Source organism: Cervus canadensis, chromosome 11, assembly GCF_019320065.1.
Source record: "Cervus canadensis isolate Bull #8, Minnesota chromosome 11, ASM1932006v1, whole genome shotgun sequence".
NCBI lineage: Eukaryota > Metazoa > Chordata > Mammalia > Artiodactyla > Cervidae > Cervus > Cervus canadensis.
Genome location: NC_057396.1, coordinates 51159023 through 51177655, shown reverse-complemented (window position 1 = coordinate 51177655; position 18633 = coordinate 51159023). Strand labels below are relative to the sequence as shown.

The following is an 18633-nucleotide window of genomic DNA, read 5'->3' as shown; positions in this document are numbered from 1 at the left end:
ATCTCATGAGAGAATTAGCAGGAAAAACAATGACTTGAGGGGCAGGAAACCTGGGTCCTCAGCTGGACCCAGGGTGCACAGTGTCCTTGAGCCAAAATGCTCTTCCTCTAGGTCTTGGTTTCCCCATCTTTAAAATGAATGGGCTTCCCAGGTAGCTCAGTGGTAAACAATCTGCCTGCACCGCAGGAGAAGATCCCCTGGAGAAGGAAATGGTAACCCACTCCAGGATTCTTACCTGGGAAATCCCATGGACAGAAGAACAGGTGGGCTACAGTCCACAGGTCACATAGAGTCAGAAACAACTGAGCATACACACACACACACACACACACACACTCACACAGAGTGAGTGGACCCCTTTTGATTTTTTAAAATGCCATTTTAGCCACTTGCTGGCAGCAGGAGCCACTCTGATGGCTTGATTACAGCAGTGCAAAAGCTGAGCCTCCGCTCTGGCTGCAGAGACTGTGTGCTCTCTGATGTCGCTCCAGACACATCTTGCTTAACCAGATGTGGTGGCCTTAGTGGGGAGTCCTGCCCTTAAAAGTAAAATAACTGCTTATCTGCACTCATCAGCCTTCAAAGACTTTCCTACAAGTAGAGATTATGTCCCTGCAGTTCTGACTTCATCTTGTGTTCTTCTTAACACTCAATCCATGTAATTTACTTTTCCTTGAGACTGCTGCTTTAGTGCCCAACAATCTACTGGGGGACAAGAGGGCCAGGCAAAGGGCATTGCATGAATCAGAACTGTGTGCCTTGCTGGCTGGAACTGGGGACTGTTACAGACCCTCAATGATTTTACCAAACACTAGGTACGCAGTCATCAGGTAGTAACTTGACTATCGCCTTTCTCCTCAGCATACAGAATTCGTGTCAGCAGAAGCACAGTCCACACACTGCTCAGCCTGGATGAAGGCTACAAAATTGACATCAGAGGCCAGACTGAGATAAAGGTGAGAGACTTTCTTTCCTGGGATTGATTGGAAATGTCTCCAGGGGTCCAGTTTCTGTGGGCAGTGGGAGAGATTCTCACCTGACTGATGTCGCTGAAGCAAGGCCGACCCAGGAGCTGATCACCTTCCATGTCCTCCTTACTCCCCTAGTTCCACGGAAACGTTTCTTCCTGGGAGACTCACCCTCATTTGGCTCCTCATGAGGAAAAGTGCCAGGGCAGAGAAGTTACTTCTACTGATGGTCCACCCGGGCAGCATACTGATGTCCAACAGATATTAACATATTTATTACCACAGAAATGATGAAAGGAGGATCCATGTCCCTACTGTATAGTTGAGGAAATTAAATAAGAGATATAAAGAGAGTTGTCCAAAGTCACAGAGTTGATCTTAGACCTGGTGGCTCCAAAGCCTGTGCCTTCTCCATAGCACTGTCGGGCTCCTACTCATCCTTCAGAACCTTAGCACAGACCTCAGCTCTCACTGAAGCCTGCCCTGACCCAGGAATACTCTTCTTCCTTTCCCCCAACAGTAAGTATCCTGTCTTCTCTGTGCACCCACCAGTCCCATGGCTGACCCTCTGCTGTTACGGAGTGATGTTGGGGTATCCCTGCCCCTCAGTCCTGAAAAGGCAGAGATTGGTCTGTCACCTCTGTATTCTTTTTTTTTTTTTTAATATTCACATTCAATAATGGGACTATCCTATGAATGACTTTTCAATAATGGGACTATCCTATGAATGACCTTACTCCCTTTCATTTCCCCAGCTCCTCAGGTACAGCCAGGCCTACAGAGTGACTGAAGCAGCCAAGGTATTTAACGGCCCAGGGCTGTGACTGGGCCCCACCAACGGGTGCCCCACAGGACTGACTTCATCACACAGTGATGTCAGAGCAGGAGAGTGCCACTCAGAGACGAGCAGTAACTTGCCCAGGGTCACCTAGCCTGAGAGGGCCAGTGTAGGTGGGACACTTTGCTCTGGAGGCTGAGGTTATGAGAGAGTGAGCTGGAGTAAGGGCAGGCATGTCTTGTTCAGGGGAGTGGGTGCTAGAAGTCCCAAGGAACAGAGGATTCTGATGACATGCAGGGATGCAGAGTGGGAGTGGGGAGAGCAGCATGCCAACCTCAGGTTCTTTGGCCTGACCTGAGTGATCCAAGGGGCTACACCCATCCCTGGGCCAGGTGGGACATGAAACTTCTAGGACAGCCAGCCATGATCCCTGTACCCCTCATGGCCCCTCTGCTCCTAACCTCCAGGAAGCTGCATCCCCATCCCAGGGAAGACCAGAGGAACCTTTGGCTGTTTGGGAGACTCACAGATCACAGAATCCTGGGATCTTAGCGTTCCATGTCTGCTGGTCATAGAATTCAAGATTCATTATTTATTTACTTCTCTAATGGATAAACATAAATTCATTTAATCCTCACAACAACTCTCTGAAGTATTTAGGAAATGGAGGCACAGAGAGGCGATGTAAGTTGGTCAAAGTCACACAGCTAGCAAGTGGCAGAGCTAGGATTTGGACCCAGTCTGCCTCTAGGCTCTAGGCTGCTCTCCTCCCAGCGGTGGGGAGCACGCCTCTGTCCTTGCTCTCTGCTTAAGGAGGTTTGCTAAGCTCCTTTCCTCTCTCTTCCAGGGGAAGGGCTTCGAGGAGACCTACTGGCTGCTGGGGAAGGCTGGCTTCCTCAGACCCCTCCCCACACCTCTGGACATCAAACCAGGGTGAGTAAGAGGAATTTCCCCCCAAAGCTTGGTCTCTTTTGTTTGAAATTTGACACTTGTTATTTTTCTAATTATAAAGGTATTACCTGCCTAGTGTGGCAAACTTGGAAAATACAGGATTGTTTCATGACTAAATAATCTCCATCTTTCCGCTCCTGAGAGACAGCTGCTGTTAGTACTTCAGCATGGTTCCTGCCAGCCTGTTTCTGGGAGGTTTTTCATGAATGAGATCATTCTGTCTCCATAACTTCTCATTCTGGTCTGTGTTCTCTGCTCAGCATCCTGAGCGCCCTCCTGTATTATTCAGAGCACTTTACATACACACTCTTACTTATAGCATCCGGATTGCAGCCTATGGGCACCACGATTGACTCAACCTCCCTCTTGTCGCTGAGCATGGAGACTCTTCTCATTCTGAGCCGGTTAGAGGTGAAAGTGAAAGTATTAGTTGCTCAGTGTCCCACTCTTTGCGACCCCATGGACTGTAGCCAGCCAGGCTCCTCTGCCATGGAATTCTCCAGGCAAGAATACTGGAGTGGGTTGCCATTTCCTTTTCCAGAGGATCTTCCCAACCCAGGGATCGAACCTGGGTCTCCTGCATTGCAGGCAGACTCTTTACCATCTGAGCCACCAAGGAAGCCCGAGGTGATACGTTGATAAATATCACTGGGCGTTTGTCACCATTCAGACTATTTCTGCAGATGAGGAATTTACAGATCAAAGGTCCTCATGTTTTAGGAGGTCAAAAGAAGCAGATTCTCGGAGAGCTGGTGCCTGCCTTGCAGTTGGGCTCTCCCCTTTGTCCTCTGCCCTCTGTGACCCCACGTCCCTCTCTGAGGGCAACGCGGGCGAGGTAGGAGGGTGCTGTGCTGTGCTATGCTCAGTCGCTTCGATCACGTCCGACTCTTGGCGACCCTATGGACTGCACCAGGCTCCTCTGTGCATGCGATTCTCCAGGCAAGAATACTGGAGTGGGTTGCCATGCCCTCCTCCAGGGGATCTCTCCCACCCAAGGATTGAACCTGGGTTTCCTGCATTGTAGACAGATTCTTTGCCATCTGAGCCAACAGGGAAGCCCCCGCACTTCCTATAAATGATAGTGAGTGAGTGATAAGTTGCTTTAGTCATGTCCAACTCTTTGAAACCCCATGGACTATAGCCCACTAGGCTCCTCTGTTCATGGGATTCTCCAGGCAAGAATACTGGATTGGGTTGCCATGTCCTCCTCCAGGGGATCTTCCTGACCTAGGGATTGAACCTGGATCTCTTCAGTCTCCTGCATTGCAGGCAGATTCTTTACTGCTGAGCCACCGGGGATGCCCGGTAGGGGGGTAGCAAGTACATTTTACAGCGACATGCTGTTCCTTACTCCCTTCCACTGGAGCCACAGGCAGTCTGCAGACACCAGAGGGCACAGGTGCTGTCTCTTGTTGAGAATTAGTTTCCTAGAAATGAGGAGGACCTAGGGACCACAGGGGCCCATGGGCTCATTCCACCAGTGGGCGGCTGGCCTGGGGATGGACAGAGCCCCATCAGGGGCCCACAGCACAACCACATTAGAGTTTCCTGAGCAGGGCCTTTCCTTCATTAGATCTTCCAATTGGCTCCTCTCAGCATTTCCAGGACAGGCCCCACCCCAGGCTGTGCCCCCCACCCCCACCCCCAGCTATCTCTCGAAGATGAGAAACCCCATGTGGGGCAGACACGGGCTTCCTGGAAAAAGACCAGTGCTGAAGCAGCCTCGGCGGCACATCCTCCAGTGTAAGGGCTGGTGTGGACAGGGGCTGAGGGCAGTCAGAGTAGCCATTTCCTACCCCCGCTGTTGGGGTGCCCCAGGCCTTGGGACCCCGGAGAGCCCAGGCAGAGCCGTGCCCAGGGGCAGGCAGTGCCCCATTCATCTCCATCCCTGGGGTCCAGCGAGGAAGGAAGAGGGGGACACACACACTGACCTATGGAGAAGCCCTCAGGGTCCAGAACACACACAGGTGCACCTTAAAAAAAAAAAAAAAAAGAGGACACTCCAGACTGCTGGGTGCAAAACCAGCTTGAGTTCACAGAAGCCTCCATAGAGCCCTGGGTCCTTCAGCTTGGCAGAGGCCTCCTGGGTGAGGACCAGGCCCCAGCCAGGCTCTGGGACCTGGAGTAGGCTCTTGACTTCCCAGGGCCTTCCCATGGGCAAGGGCTGCAGCCCCCTGGCCCTCTACTCCAGCCACCTCTCCAGCCTCCAAGAGCCACCGTCCTCTGAGCTTACTATCCTCAGTGCCGGCCCTGCTTCTGCCTCCACGTGCAGACACTTTTCTCAGAAGGCCCGTCTGCTGACGCTGACCTCACTTCCTCATCGCCCACTCCAGCCCGGCCCCCGCAGCCTGACTTCCACCCACCGGCCCAGAAGGCTCTGTGAGGTCACTGGTGACCTTGCACCCATGTCACTAGCTCCGTGGGCAGTTTTAGTTCCCAACCTGACTGCGCAGTAGCGTTTCCCCCGCCTCCCTCTTCCTAGAAAGGTTCTCCAAGGCCTCCTCGGCAGCCCCGTCTGTGCACCCCGATCTCCATCTCCTCCTCCCCAGGCTCCCCGCCGCTCCTCTCCTCTCCCCAGCCCTTCCTCGCTAGGGCTGCACAGAGCTCCTCCTCAAGGTGGCCCTTCCTCTCCTGACACTGATGACACCCCCATTCCCTCTGGGCCTCAGCCCCCAAACTTCTCTGAGCTCCAGGCCCGTGGAGCTCTTGCTGCCCCCTCAACAGTTCCTTCTGGAGCTGTCACAGGACCTGAGACCCGCCAGGTCCACCGGAGGCCTGGCCTCCCCCAGAGTTCTCTTCTCGTGGGTGGCCTCGCCATCCACAGTCAGAAAGCCAGACCCTGTCCCGGAGATGTCAGCCAGTTCCGCCGCCCTGCCTCCATCGCAGCCCTAAGCTGACGGCTTCTCCATCACCTCCTCTCTCTTGGCCGCTGCAGGGGCTTCTCAACTTTCACCCTTATCCATCTTTGCCCAGTAGCCAGAGTGATCGTTGAATAACAACACACATATGATACATGTGGCGTTTCCCTGTTTGACACCCTCCGGGTCTTCCTACCTGAATTCTTTCATGCTGCCTCTGAGGCCCTGCTCTGTCGGGCCTGGGCCTGCCCCGTGGGCTCAGTTTTCTAGCACCTTGTCTGTGAGTTACCACCTCGGGGCCTCCCTCATGCCCCTTAAGACTCACTGACTGAGCTTCCCACCTCAGGGCCTTCACTCTTGCTGGGCCCTGTGCCTGGTCCCTTCCTCTACTGCAGGTTTCAGCTCTGTTGCTGCCTCCTTCGCGAAGAGGCTCTCATCACACACTCTAATCAGGGCCCTGCTGCCGTCCCATCCCCATCTCCCAGCCTTGTGTCCCTGAAGCACTTATTACTCCTTGATTTTCCTTGCTGATGCATTTATGGAACTTCCCCCAGGAGGGTCTGTCTGGCTGGCCGATCCGCCTGCAGGTCTGCAGGTGACAGACTCCCAGGGAGGTGAGTTCTCATCTCTCTCTCCCGACCCTGCCGCCTCATCCTGGGAGTGGGAGCCAGCATGTCTGGCAGCTATGTGTCACCCCGAGCTCTCTCAGCTGATGACTTTTCCACTCCAGGCCAGAAACTTTAGAAAGTGCCAGCAATGTTTTCATCTTCTTGGCTCAGGGAGGAAAGAGAGCAGAGATTAGGCCCAGTGAGCTCGACCTGACCTGGGAGCCTTCCAGGCCTCTCGGAGGCAGGGAAGAATCCCACACCACTTAGGCCCACGGATTCGGATACAGCAGGTGGGGGAACGGGAGTCCAAGCACACAAGTGCACCCACCTGTGCACACACACCCTCCACCCTGCACGAGCATCAGACACGTATACACGCGGAAACACCACCATGTGCCCCTCCGTTTACTGGGGGGTGAGATCACAGACAGACAGACCCATAGACACACGGAGAGATGCTTAGACAGCCACACAGAATCTCTGCAGGAAGGACCAGCTGGGTGAGAACTTGTCTTGGACTTGTGTTTATGAGGCAGTTACCAAATCTTTGCTTGAACTGTATGCTATAACTTGATTTTTTTTTTAATAGTTTGATTTTTAAATCAAGTTTTCTAACAATGCTTTTGTCCTTACTTTCTGTATTTGCCGTATCGGCTTAAGTTACTTATCTTTATTTTGAGGGCTGTTTGGGGAAGCTGGTCAAGATCAGGGGATGGGGAACCCCCCACCTCATGATTTGGTTTAGCCATGACCTAGGCAGCAGAGCCCCAGAAGGGCCACCTGTCACCTGCCACAGAGACACTCCATACCGGGACCTGTTTTCTGCTCTGCCCCTGACAACTGTGCTCAGAACTAGCTCTGCCAAGCTGCTGTGAGGCCCTGGCTCTCACTCACCACCTTGCTCCCTTCTCTGTGCACAGCCAATGACCCCATTCCACACTCCTCTGGGCATTTGTGGGAAGCAGGTGAGAAAATGAAAGTGTGAGCAGGCTGGGGAGCCAGTGTCCCCGCTCTGACTTGTGTTAGAACCCCAGAGCCAAAGAGCTCCTCACCCCAAAGCATTAGGGCACAGGGCTGGGACGAGCTGCCCAGCTCCTGGGAGGCCTCTGGACCCACGTGTAAATGAGTGAGCGGCTCTTCACCTCCCTGGGCCCCGTGCCCTACAGTTTGAAGTGTGGACAGCAGTGGTGTGCCTGTGGCTGGGCTGCTGCAGGGATCAGGAGATGCCAAGGACAGTGAGGGAGCTCCTTGTAATCGGCTGTGGGCTCTGAATGCCCACCACTGTTGTTCTGGGTGCTGGGTTTACTATTCTTGTCTATCCTTTTCCCCTAGGGATGCCTGGCAGGAGCTCATAAACCAAGAGATCAAGGTGGTCTTTGCCAAAGCCCGCCAGAGCACAGCGGGACCCTGGGGTGCGGGGAGGGCCTTGACCCGGCCCTGAGGAGCAGGATGGAGATGGGCAGGGGCCAGCACCAGCCCAGAGACTCCTGTGCTTGGACACCCCCAGGCCCTCTCCTTCCTCCACTCCCTGCAACGAACTCCCTTGCTGAGTTCTCTGGCAGCTAACAGGTTCTCACTAATATGTGCCCTAGGGCGATAGCCACTGATGCTTTCCTCTGTGAATCCTATGGGTAAGCTTGCCTCTTGACACAGAAACAATAAAAAATAGAAATAGTCCCTTCCTTTCATGCTGTGCCTTGTTCTTGACAAACGGTTCTGACTCTCAGAGCTCATTATGGAGCTCACTATTCCTTCCATCGAGAACGCTGTCACTGTCGTACAGTCGTGGTGCCCAGGCCCAGAGAGAGGAGGTCATCCTGCTCCTGTCACATCACTTCTCAGAGCCTCTGCTTTGTCATCTCTAAAATGGGTTTGGAGAAGGCCCACACGAGGCTCGTTCCTAACACAGGGCTCCGTCCATAGCAAATGTTCAGAGCGAGCTGCCTCCTTCCCTGCCTCTCCTCCCTAGCCTGCCTAACCTCTGTGAGCACTGTGTTGGGAGTCCAGGTCTTGGGCTCCCAAGATCTCAGGGAAGGGTAAGGAGGAGAGTGATAATTCCTGGGCTCTTAGGAAAATGAGACTTCTGTCATACAGGAAAAAAAAAAAAAACCAAACCACAACTAGCTCATTAAACTGGCTTCCAACATCAAAGGGTTACTTTCCAAACCCCCGAGGCTGATTTCAGAGCAGCCGGACCAGACACACATGGAATTCATTTCCTTGACTGAGGGGAGAGGGTGGGGGCCAGGGGACAGGTTAAGCCCTGAACAAACTCGTCCTTCTTCAAGAGACCCCTTGGGAGGGCAGAGCTGGTACTAAAACTGAACTGGGAGTAGTGGGGAGAATGTTCTGCCGGGGGCTGTGCCGAGTGTGTGTGAGTGTGTGTGTGTGTGTAGATGTGAGAGGGATGTGGGTGATGTGTGTGGAGCCATGAGCTGCTGTGTGGTGGAAAGTATTAGACTCCGCTTTGGGAGATGCTCCTGCCATCCTGACCTGCACGACTTTGGGCCTAATCTTTTTACTCCTCAATTTCCTCAAATGCCAGACGGGATGGGTCACCCTCACCTCCCATGTTGTTGTGAGAATTCATGGAAAGGACTGGAAACGCCACAACTGGGCCCCAGCAAGCCTGCGGGAGGGCTGAGAAGGGAGGGTGTCCACGTGCCCATCCTGGGACGTGCCCAGGGCTCTGTGCATGACTGTGTCTCCGCGTGCCGTGCCCCTGTGGCCTGGCCAGAAGCATGGCCGGGTTCCTCCACTGAACTCTCCACAGCCCACAGAAGGCCTGTGGGTTTTCTCTCCAGGCCTCAGCCTCTTCATATGTAAAAAGCTTCTGGCCTAATCGCCATGAGGCCCCTCGGTGTGAGCCTCTGTGCGTACCCATGGGCACACAGGTGGTCAGTGGAGGGCTAGCAGTGGAGAGACACAAGACCAGAATTCAAACCAGGATTCCATTCCACTTTCCTCCCAGAAGCTGGTCTGTGGGCACCTCTATGCCCTTAGCTCCTCACTGCACATTGGGGATCACCCCACCTGCCTTATGAGGCTGCTGAAGGTCAAAGGAGGCAGCAGTGAAAGCTTGGGGTCCCCGGGAGGGTGCTGCAGCCGTGACTCAGGGTGCACCTGTGCAAACAGACCTGGTGGCTTCATGTACGTTGTGTGGATGTCAGCACTCGGGGGCCCCGAGCAGGCAGGTGACTGTGTTTCCATGCACGTGACTGTGTCTGCATGTGTGTGCCTGTCTACGGATGTGTGTGTGTGAGCTGTGCATCTGTGTTCATGTACTCTGATGATGTGTGTGCCTTGGTGTGTCTGCATGCATGCTGCCTTTGCTGTGTGCATCACGTGTCCACGTTTGTCTGTCTGGGCACCAAAGTCTGGGAATGGCGGCCAAACTTCCAATATTTGTGTCCATGCCCACAATGTGTGGGTCTGCTGGTGTGTGTTGCCTTGTGTGTAGGTGGGTGTATGTCCGGGGGTGTCTGGATCCAGCCTTGGGTGGGTGTCCTTGCTCTTGGGCCCTCCAGGATGGTAGTGTGGGAAGAGCAGAGCTGCCCATGCTGAGGAGGGCTAAGGTGGCTCTGTTCTTGGAGGCCTCTACTCAGACGCTCCAGGGTAGAACCTGGGGGCTCCAGGGAGAAACTCTGGTGCTAAAGCCAACACACTGCCTATGAATAGACCCCGTGACTCTGGGGTCCTCATCTCTCCCCAGCCTCCCCCATTAGTAGAAGATGTGGTCACCCAGGGGGACAGCCAGTACCCACCTGGCTCCTGCGCTGTGGTCCCTCCTGGGCTGGGCTGGTTTCCTCTGTCCCAGAGGCTTTGGGGCTTATTTACTTTACAGTCACGAGCTGCCTGCTGTGGGCCAGCCCCTATGCCTGGAGCTTCCACACACATTATCTTAACCACAGCCACTCTTGGGACAGGAGGTGTTTACCCACTTTCTAGAAGTAAAAACAGAGGCTCAGAGGGGTGAAAGGACCTGTTCAGGCCACCTCTGTCTCCTGATTCAAGGCGGCAGAACAGCTGCTACAGAAGCCAGGAGAGATAGCAACGGTCCCTGGAGAACATGCAGAAGGGGTGGCCTCAGGGGCAAGCAATTGTCTTCTCTGTGGATGAGGTGAGGCTGAGGAGGTGCTCAGAGCTGGCCCTCCCCTCTTGAGGAGCTGGCCTAGCATTTGCATGGGGCTTCCGTGCATAAGCTCAGATGGAACCCCAGAGATGGGGCCCCAAGTCATGACTTTCATGATGAATCAGTGCCAGCTGGTCCCCCTGAAGTCCCCTCCTCTCCCCCACCACCCTGGGGCCATCCTTCTGTCCCTCGGGGTCAGTTCCCAGCAATGGGACACCCCTGGCCTCTCTGGGGACTGGGGTTCTTGATATGACAGATGGGGCCACGGGGCTCTGGAAGGTCCTTGCGGGGCCTGGTCTGGAGTGGTTCAGTTCGTGGTCCTTCAGGCAGGCACAATTTGGGATGGTCTCCTTGGAAACAACAAATGCTTTAGCCTGGCATTCAAGGCTCTCCTCAGGCTGTCTTTACCGTACCAGCTCCCTGTACTCTGATGCTCTGGCCACGTCAGGCCTCTTACTCTTCCCCAAACCCTTCACGATGCCACCTCTTGTTGTTTCCTCTACCTAAATGACCTTATCTCTTTTTCAACATTTGGTGAACACATCCTTCAGTGTCCACCTAAAAAGCTACCTCCTGGGAATCCCCTGGCTATCCAGTGGTTAGAATCCATGCTCTCACTGTTGAGGGTCCAGGTTCAACCCTGGTGGGGGAAGTAAGTTTCCACAGGCTGCGTGGCCTGGCAAAAAAAAGAACTAGAACCTTTTCCTAACTTCCCTCTGTGTTTAATTAGTAGTTGCCTTGCCTGACCTTCACGTCAGTAGGAACCTTATCTAGTTCACTGCTTTCCTTTAATGCCCAGGCAGAGGTGTGCTTTGGGAGGCTGAATCGATGAATGAATAAACTGATGAACTAGTTAGCCCAGAGGTTTCAGTGAACAATCTCTGTTCCTGCAATACCAGCTCCCGAGTCTCCTGCCTAGTTTCTCCTCTGCTCTGTCTGCATCTGGGCTTGCTGAGTCTAATGCTTAGGCAGGATCCTCCCCACTATGTAGGTATGGGCAGTGTGTCAGCCCGTGGCTTCCCTGGCTGCCCTGTCTCTCTTCCCTACCTCCAGCCTCAGTTCTGGCCTGAATGCTCTTCCCCAGCCCCTCTGCTTCCCACCCCGTCTGGCCAGCTCCTCTGTACCCTCCATGCCTCTGCTCCTCTGCCACTTCCTCCAGGAAGCCTTCCCTGAAACCCTCCCTTCCACCCCTGTGTACTGTAGGAAGGGCACCTCCTCTGCCCTCTTAGCATCCCCCAAGTCACCAGCCCTGTCCTTGCACATGGGGGCTTCCTGAGGGCAGGGCTGGGTTGAAGCCCCCTTTCTGTGACTTCAGCGGAAGAAGAGATATAACAGGGCAGGGGAGGTAAAGAAGGCCACAGTGATGGCAGGTGAGCATTGCTTTAAGGAAATACACCTGCCTGGAAATTCATATTCATTCAAAGACTAGAGATGAGTCTACACTCTTACAAGGGGGTGGGGGATGAAGTGACAAGAGCAGAGGGAAGGGCCTCACGTGTACTTGGCATGTTGTGTGTGCACTGTCTCAAGGAGCTGTCCTTGCAGCCCTAGGAAATGGGTGCCTTCACCACAGTGGCTGTTGAGTTCATCTGGGACTGTGGGACCACAAAGCCCGGGTGCTTTCTGGCGGGCCGGCCATGCTGCCTCTTGTCCCGGCTCTGTCTCCAGACTTGCTTGTAGAAGCCACTCCTACTTGGGGCTCCAGTCTCCCGGTCAAGACATGGATGGTAGACTCCTTTCCCGGTTTCCCTGAGTCCTCGAGACTCTTCAGAAGTCCACTAGGGGGCAGGCAAGCTGTTCCCAAAAGAACCAGAGCCCCTGCTGCAACCCCAAGATCCCTAGCCCTTCCCCAAGCCCAGGGTCCCTAGGCTCAGCCCTCCAGCCCAGGAGGGAGTGATGGGCAGGACCCCACCACACGGAGAAGCCGTGCTAGAGGATCTCCCTGATGACGGATGGACAGGACAACTGATCTCAGCATCTGTCACCGTCAGAAAGGCCCGGCCCAAGTCGGCATGTGTCAGAGGTTTGTCTAGTCTCTAGCCATTTGCATTTCTTGTTAAATAACACAAAGCTGATGCTAACCTCATCCAGGGCTCTGTTGGACGCGGCCTCATGCAGCCTACCACGCCCTCAGATGAGAGTGAGTGGCAATTCTGCCAGTTCTCTTCCACTGCTGACTTAGGCCTTCCTTCTGGGCTTCAGCTTAGTGCCTGGCCACCTGTCAGGCAGCTCCCCAGTGAGCTGCAGATCACTCTGACTATACCCTTCTCTGTTCCCTGCCCAGGACCATAGGTGACCACCCTCACTTTCCTGTCCTTCCCATGACCCTTTGCCTCACCCCTCATAATCAATCCTCAAGTCTGTCCCACCTACCATGATGAAGTCTGCCTTAGTCTAGGCTCCATCATCTGGGTCCTTGGCAACTGCTGCAGCCTCCCCGTCACCCTCTGGCCTCCATTCCCACTAGCCCGTGCCGACCCCAGTTGACCCCCTGGGCAGCCTGCACCATGTCGCTTTCCTACTTAGCATGCCCTCCACCGCTGATGACCAGGGCTCTTCCTCGCACTCCTGCCAGGGGACCCTCCCACCATCTCCCCCAATGCCCAGACTTTCCCACCCCCATGCCCAGTCCTGTCTTGTCGCCTTAAACTGCTCAGACCCCCAGTTTCAACCTAAAGGATCTTTACTGTAAATGCATTCCTATTAGTCATTATAATAATGCCCCTAAGACCGGGGATCAATAGTTTGGAAACTCTGTAACCTTGCCCTGTCACCACTGTGTCCAGGGGCAAAACCCTTCCAGTCTGAGGAACATCACAACAACCACTTGGCCCATTTCCAGAGTTGTCTTCAGGTGCCTGGCCTGGGGGGAACTAAGTCATGGGCACAGGCTCTGTTCTTCTGCTTGTCCACCTTGAGCCCACACTCAGTACTTGATACAGCCCTAAAATCAGGCCAAACCTCCCAGTGCAGCAATGAGACATGTGGAGTTTGCTGGAGATTTCCTGGGAGCCAGAGAAGAGAGTATGTCCTCACCCTTCATGCAGCCAAGCTTCATGAACTCCTCTGAACCTCAGTTCTCTCTCCCAGGCCCCTCCTTGGCAGCTGCCCGCTCTTTCCGCTGTCCCTCCCTGTTGCTCCCAGTCAACCAGCACCTAGTCTCAGCTTCCTGCTCCACTGGTAATTACCCAAAGAGCAACTGCAAGATTAATCAAAGGACCAGAGCCTGGAGCCTTTTTGAAGGGCTGATTCAGGCCTTCTAAACACTGGGCAGGTCTTCAAGGCTCCCCTGCAGGCAGCCCATAGGAGGGTCTTTCAGCTCAGTTCAGTTAAGTCACTCAGTGTCTGACTCTTTGTGACCCCCATGGACTGTAGCATGCCATGTCCATCACCAACTCCCAGAGCTTACTCAAACTCATGTCCATTGAGTCAGTGATGCCATCCAACCATCTCATCCTCTGTCGTCCCCTTCTCCTCCCGCCTTCAATCTTTCCCAGCATCAGGATCTTTTCCAACGAGTCAGTTCTTTGCATCAGGTGGCCAAAGTATTGGAGTTTCAGCTTCAGCATCAGTCCTTCCAATGAATATTCAGGATTGATTTCCTTTAGAATGGACTGGTTGGATCTCTTTACTGTCCAAGGGACTCTCAAGTGTCTTCTCTAACACCACAGTTCAAAAGCATCAGTTCTTCAGCGCTTAGCTTTCTTTATAGTCCAACTCTCACATCCAGACATGACTACCAGAAAAACCATAGCTTTGACTAGATGGACCTTTGTTGGCAAAGTAATGTCTCTGCTTTTTAATATGCCATACTTCACTGTAAAGAAGGACCTGAGGCAGTCATGCAAGGTAGACACATTCCCCTCATATTTTCAATGAAGCTACTGAAATCAGCCCAAGGTCACCCAGCAAGTCAGTGGTGGGACTGGACCTTAACTCCAAAGCCCCCGGAACACACGCCATCCTGATTTCCTTGTCAGCCGCAGCCACACACTACATGGAAAAAAGTGACGCACACACAGTGACAGCCTCAGTCACCAGCCGCAGGGTGAGACCAACCAAAGGAAGTGGTGTGAGTCCTGGGGTGAGGTCCAGAGGGGCAGGCATTGAGGTTGGGGACCCGGGTGAAGCCAAGACCAACAGCCAGGGGTCTGGATGGTGGATGGAGGAGCTGAGTGTTTTGTGGACAGAGGTCAAGGTTGGAATCTGCAGTGTGAGTGGGGCAGAGGGAGAGTGAATTCACTCTGACTGTCCAGAAGCCTTTTAAAGAGCCAGTTTGGGCACTGGACAGGTTGTCTTCAAGGCTCCCCTTGTGAGCAACCCAAGAGAGCATGGGTTTCTCACGTCTGCAGCCACAATATCTCCTCTCTTGGCCCCTGGACTTGTATTTCACGGACATGAAGCACCCTTTCAGTCAGGCTTAGCTTTTTTTTCCCCCCTTTTCTTTCTGTATGCACGTGTGCATGCTCATTCGTGTCTGACTCTTTGTGACCCCATGGACTGTAGCCCGCCAGTCTCCTCCTCTGTCTATGGAATTTCCAGGTGAGAATACTGGAGTGGGTTGCCATTTCCTACTCCAGGGGATCTTCCCAACCCAGGGATCGAATCCATGTCTCCTTTACTGACAGGCAGATTCTTTACCACTGTGCCCCTGGGAAGCCCCTTCTTTTTGTATGGGAGCCCCTTAGCTAGTTCTTACAGTCCTCCCCTCTGCCAGCTCTTCGATAGAGACAGAGACAGAGGGGAGAAATGGAAGTGGGAGGGAGAAGGGAGAAGACAGAGGCGAGGATAGTGAGTTTGACGGATGACTGCACACAGTTGGGAAAACCGGAAAGGAGAGAGAGGACAACGGAGGATGTATGTGGCCGCTTGATAGGGACTCTGGCCTCATGAGTAGTGAAAGAGACAGGAAAACGGGAAATGTGACATATGCTTGGACCCCCAGGGCCATCAAAGAGTTTCAAGCAGCAGAGTGACCTGGTCAAACCTGTGTTTTAGAGAGACTCCATCTGGCCGCCATGTGGCGGGTGAACCGCTGGCTGGATGAACAGGAAAAGGAGACCCTGGGACAGGAAGCTCTCCTGAGAGAAGGGTGAGAAGAGAAATGAGCGAGGCCAAGGAGGAGGGAGACCCATTTAAAGACCAGGGGGAGGAGGGGGTGGGGATGAGTTGCCACAAAAAGATACAGGAGGCGGTGATGGGGAGGCGGGAAAAGGACCAGGAGAGGGTGTTACAAGGAGCCACTTCAGCAAGCAGCAGAGAAGAATGAAGTCAAGTGACCAAAGGAGCTAGGGATGGAAGAGTGTCTGTCCATATCAGTTCCAGATGTGGAGGCTGGGGGTAAGCTGGGTGGAATGATAGGGCTGGAGACAGTGGAGAAAGCAGTGAGGTGAGTGGGGGAAATGGAGGTCACAAGAGTAGATAACAGCCTTGATAGGTTCAGCCAGGAGGAGACTAGAGGAAGGGTGGGCAGGGGCTGGCGGGGATCTGGGAGGCCTGTAGTTGTTGTTGTTTAGTTGCTAAGTTGAGTCCGACTCTGCCATCCCATGAACTGCAGCATGCCAGGCTTCCCTGTCCTTCACTATCTACTGGAGTTTGCTCAAACTCGTGTCCACTGAGTCGATGATGCCATCCAACCATCTCATCCTCTGTCGTCCCCTTCAGCTCCTGTCTTCAATCTTCCCAGCATCAGAGTCTTTTCTAAAGAGTCCGTTCTTTGCATCAAGTGACCAAAGTATTGGAGATTCAACTTCATCACCAGTCCTTCCAATGAATATTCAGGGTTGATTTCCTTTAGTATTGACTGGTTTGATCTCCTTGCTGTCCAAGGGACTCTCAAGAGTCTTCGCCAACACCACAGTTCAAAAGCATCAACCTTCTTTATGGTCCAACTCTCACATGCATACATGACGACTGGAAAAAACAAAACTTTGACTATATGGACCTTTGTCGGCAAAGTGATGTCTCTGCTTTTTAATATGCTGTCTAGGTTTGTCATAACTTTTCTTCCAAGGAGCAAGCATCTTTTAACTTCATAGCTACAGTCACTGTTTGCAGTGATTTTGGAGCCCAAGAAAATAAAATCTGTCACTGTTTCCACTTTTTCCCCTTCTATTTGCCCTGAAGTGATGGGACTGGATGCCATGATCTTAGTTTTTTGACTGCTGAGTTTTATTTATTTATTTATTTTTTTTTTTTGAGGTTTGTTATTTTATTTTATTTTTTAATTAATTTATTTATTTATTTTTTCAGTGGGTTTTGTCATACATTGACACGAACAGCTTTTTTCTCACTCCTCTTTCACCCTCATCAAGAGACTCTTTAGTTCCTCTTTTCTTTCTGCCACTAGAGTGCTATCGTTTGTATTTCAGTGGTTGTTGATATTTCTTCTGGCAATCTTGATTCCAGCTTGTGATTCATCCAGCCTGGCATCTTGCATGATGTACTTTACATATCAGTTAAATAAGCAAGGTGACAACATATAGCCTTGATGTATTCTTTTCCCAATTTTGAACCAGTCTGTTGTCCCATGTCTGGTTCTAACTATTGCTTCTTGACCTGCATACAGGTTTCTCAGGAGAGAGATAAGGTGGTCTGGTATTACCATTTATTTAAGAATTTTCCACAGTGTCTTGTGATCCACACAGTCAAAGTCTTTAGCCTGTGAAGCAGATGTTTTTCCAGAATTCCCTTGCTTTTTCTATGATCCAACAGTTGTTGGCAATTTGACCTCTGGTTCCTCTGCCTTTTCTAAATCCAGCTTCTACATCTGGAAGTTCTCTATTCATGTACTGCTGAAGGCTAGCTTGAAGGATTTTGAGCATTACCTTGCTAGCATATGAAATAAGCACAATTATATATGGTAGTCTGAACATTCTTTGGCATTGCCCCTCTTTTGGATTGGAACAGGGAGTTGTGAAATAAGGGCGTGTCCATGCTGATGGGAGAAACTGCAGGGAGAGGGGCTGTTCAGATTTCCCAAGAGTCAGCCTCCGTCAGCAGAGAGCACAGCCCATCCCCCAGGAGGCCACGTGGGCCCTGATGCAGGAGAAGTGAGGTTGATTTTTAGGGTCTAGTTCAGGTCTCAAACCCAAGTGTCCTGCCCCCTGGCTAGAGATGGCGAACGGGAAGAAGCCACACAGCCCAGAGGAAGGCCAGAGAGCAGGAGTCTGTAAGGCTGAACACCCATTCCCAAGTTTCCAGACCTAGAGAGAGGGGCTGGATTTGGAAACAGGGCCGGGCATCCCCTCCTCAGGAGGCAGGATCCAGCCTTCTGCACGCTGGAGCCCCAGCCCAGCCTCCAAGTTCCTGAAGTCCTGAGGCCACAGCAGCCCACAGGGATGAATCACAGGATCCCTGGGGCGCCACAGCAGTCTCACTGTGCCTTTCCCCCTTCTTCCCTTTCACACCCCCGGGAATCAGCGCTCTTGTGAGCCACTCGACTTGTGTGTGGTCTGCTTCTGAGAAAATCAGTGTTGTGAGCAATTTGAGATCACAGTCTTGCCCCATGAGTGTGTGCACACGCGGGCGCTTGGGTCTGTGTATGGGCACCTCCACACACACATATGGTGTGTTTATCTGTGCACTGTGTCCTGTGTGTGTGCACAGGGAGTTTGGGAGTCTGGGTATTCAAAGTCTTCACTGTATACTTGGGATATGAAGTATGTTTGTGGGTGATGTGTGTGGAGAGTTTGTGACTGGTGTTTGCATGGGAGATATACGCACTGTGTACACATCGTGGATGTTCGGTGTGCAGGCTTGTGATGCGGCATGCATGGTAGACATCTGAGTGTTGAATTTGTGGGGGGTTGTGCCTATGTGTGGTGGCTGTGTGACTTTTGAGGGTGTCTCTGAAATGTCTGAAATATTTGTGGACATATATGTTTGAATGTGTCCATATGTGTCACATGTGTCCATGTGACATTTTTGTGTGAGGTGGATGCATGCTTCCTATTTTCAGGAGGTGTGGCCCTGGGCGTCCATGTTGTCATTGAGGGTATTTATGAGGGTTGTGTGTGTGTGTATGTGTGTGTGTGTGTATGTTGAGGGGAGAGTGTGCTTTTGCAGGTGTCTGTGTCTATGGAGGGAGCGTGTGTGAGGAGGGATGTCATGGGGGGAGATGTGACAGCCCCACACAGCAGAAGGGGCAGAGTTCCAGCACTCAGTTCACCATCTCCTGGTTGGGTGACCTGAGCTAGTTACTGCCCCCTCAAGCCTAAGATTCCCACTAAAAACCAGTACTTGGTGAATTCTAGGAAATAATTCCCCCTATGGTCTTGAGGAGGAAAGCAATGTGAACAGGACAAGTAGTGATCGCCGAGAGCTATACTGAGGAGAA

At 52.6% G+C, this 18633-nt stretch overlaps 1 protein-coding gene across 1 annotated transcript in view; it reads left to right on the top strand.

Moving 5' to 3' along the window:
* Window positions 1-7612, top strand: part of LOC122449330 (guanylate cyclase D-like) — a 41455-nt gene extending 33843 nt beyond the window's left edge. The window contains 3 exon segments of the mRNA XM_043480850.1: window positions 862-956; window positions 2594-2679; window positions 7496-7612. Coding sequence (XP_043336785.1) covers window positions 862-956; window positions 2594-2679; window positions 7496-7604 — 290 coding nt within the window. The 3' untranslated portion in view covers window positions 7605-7612.
* The last annotated feature ends 11021 nt before the right edge of the window (window positions 7613-18633 follow it).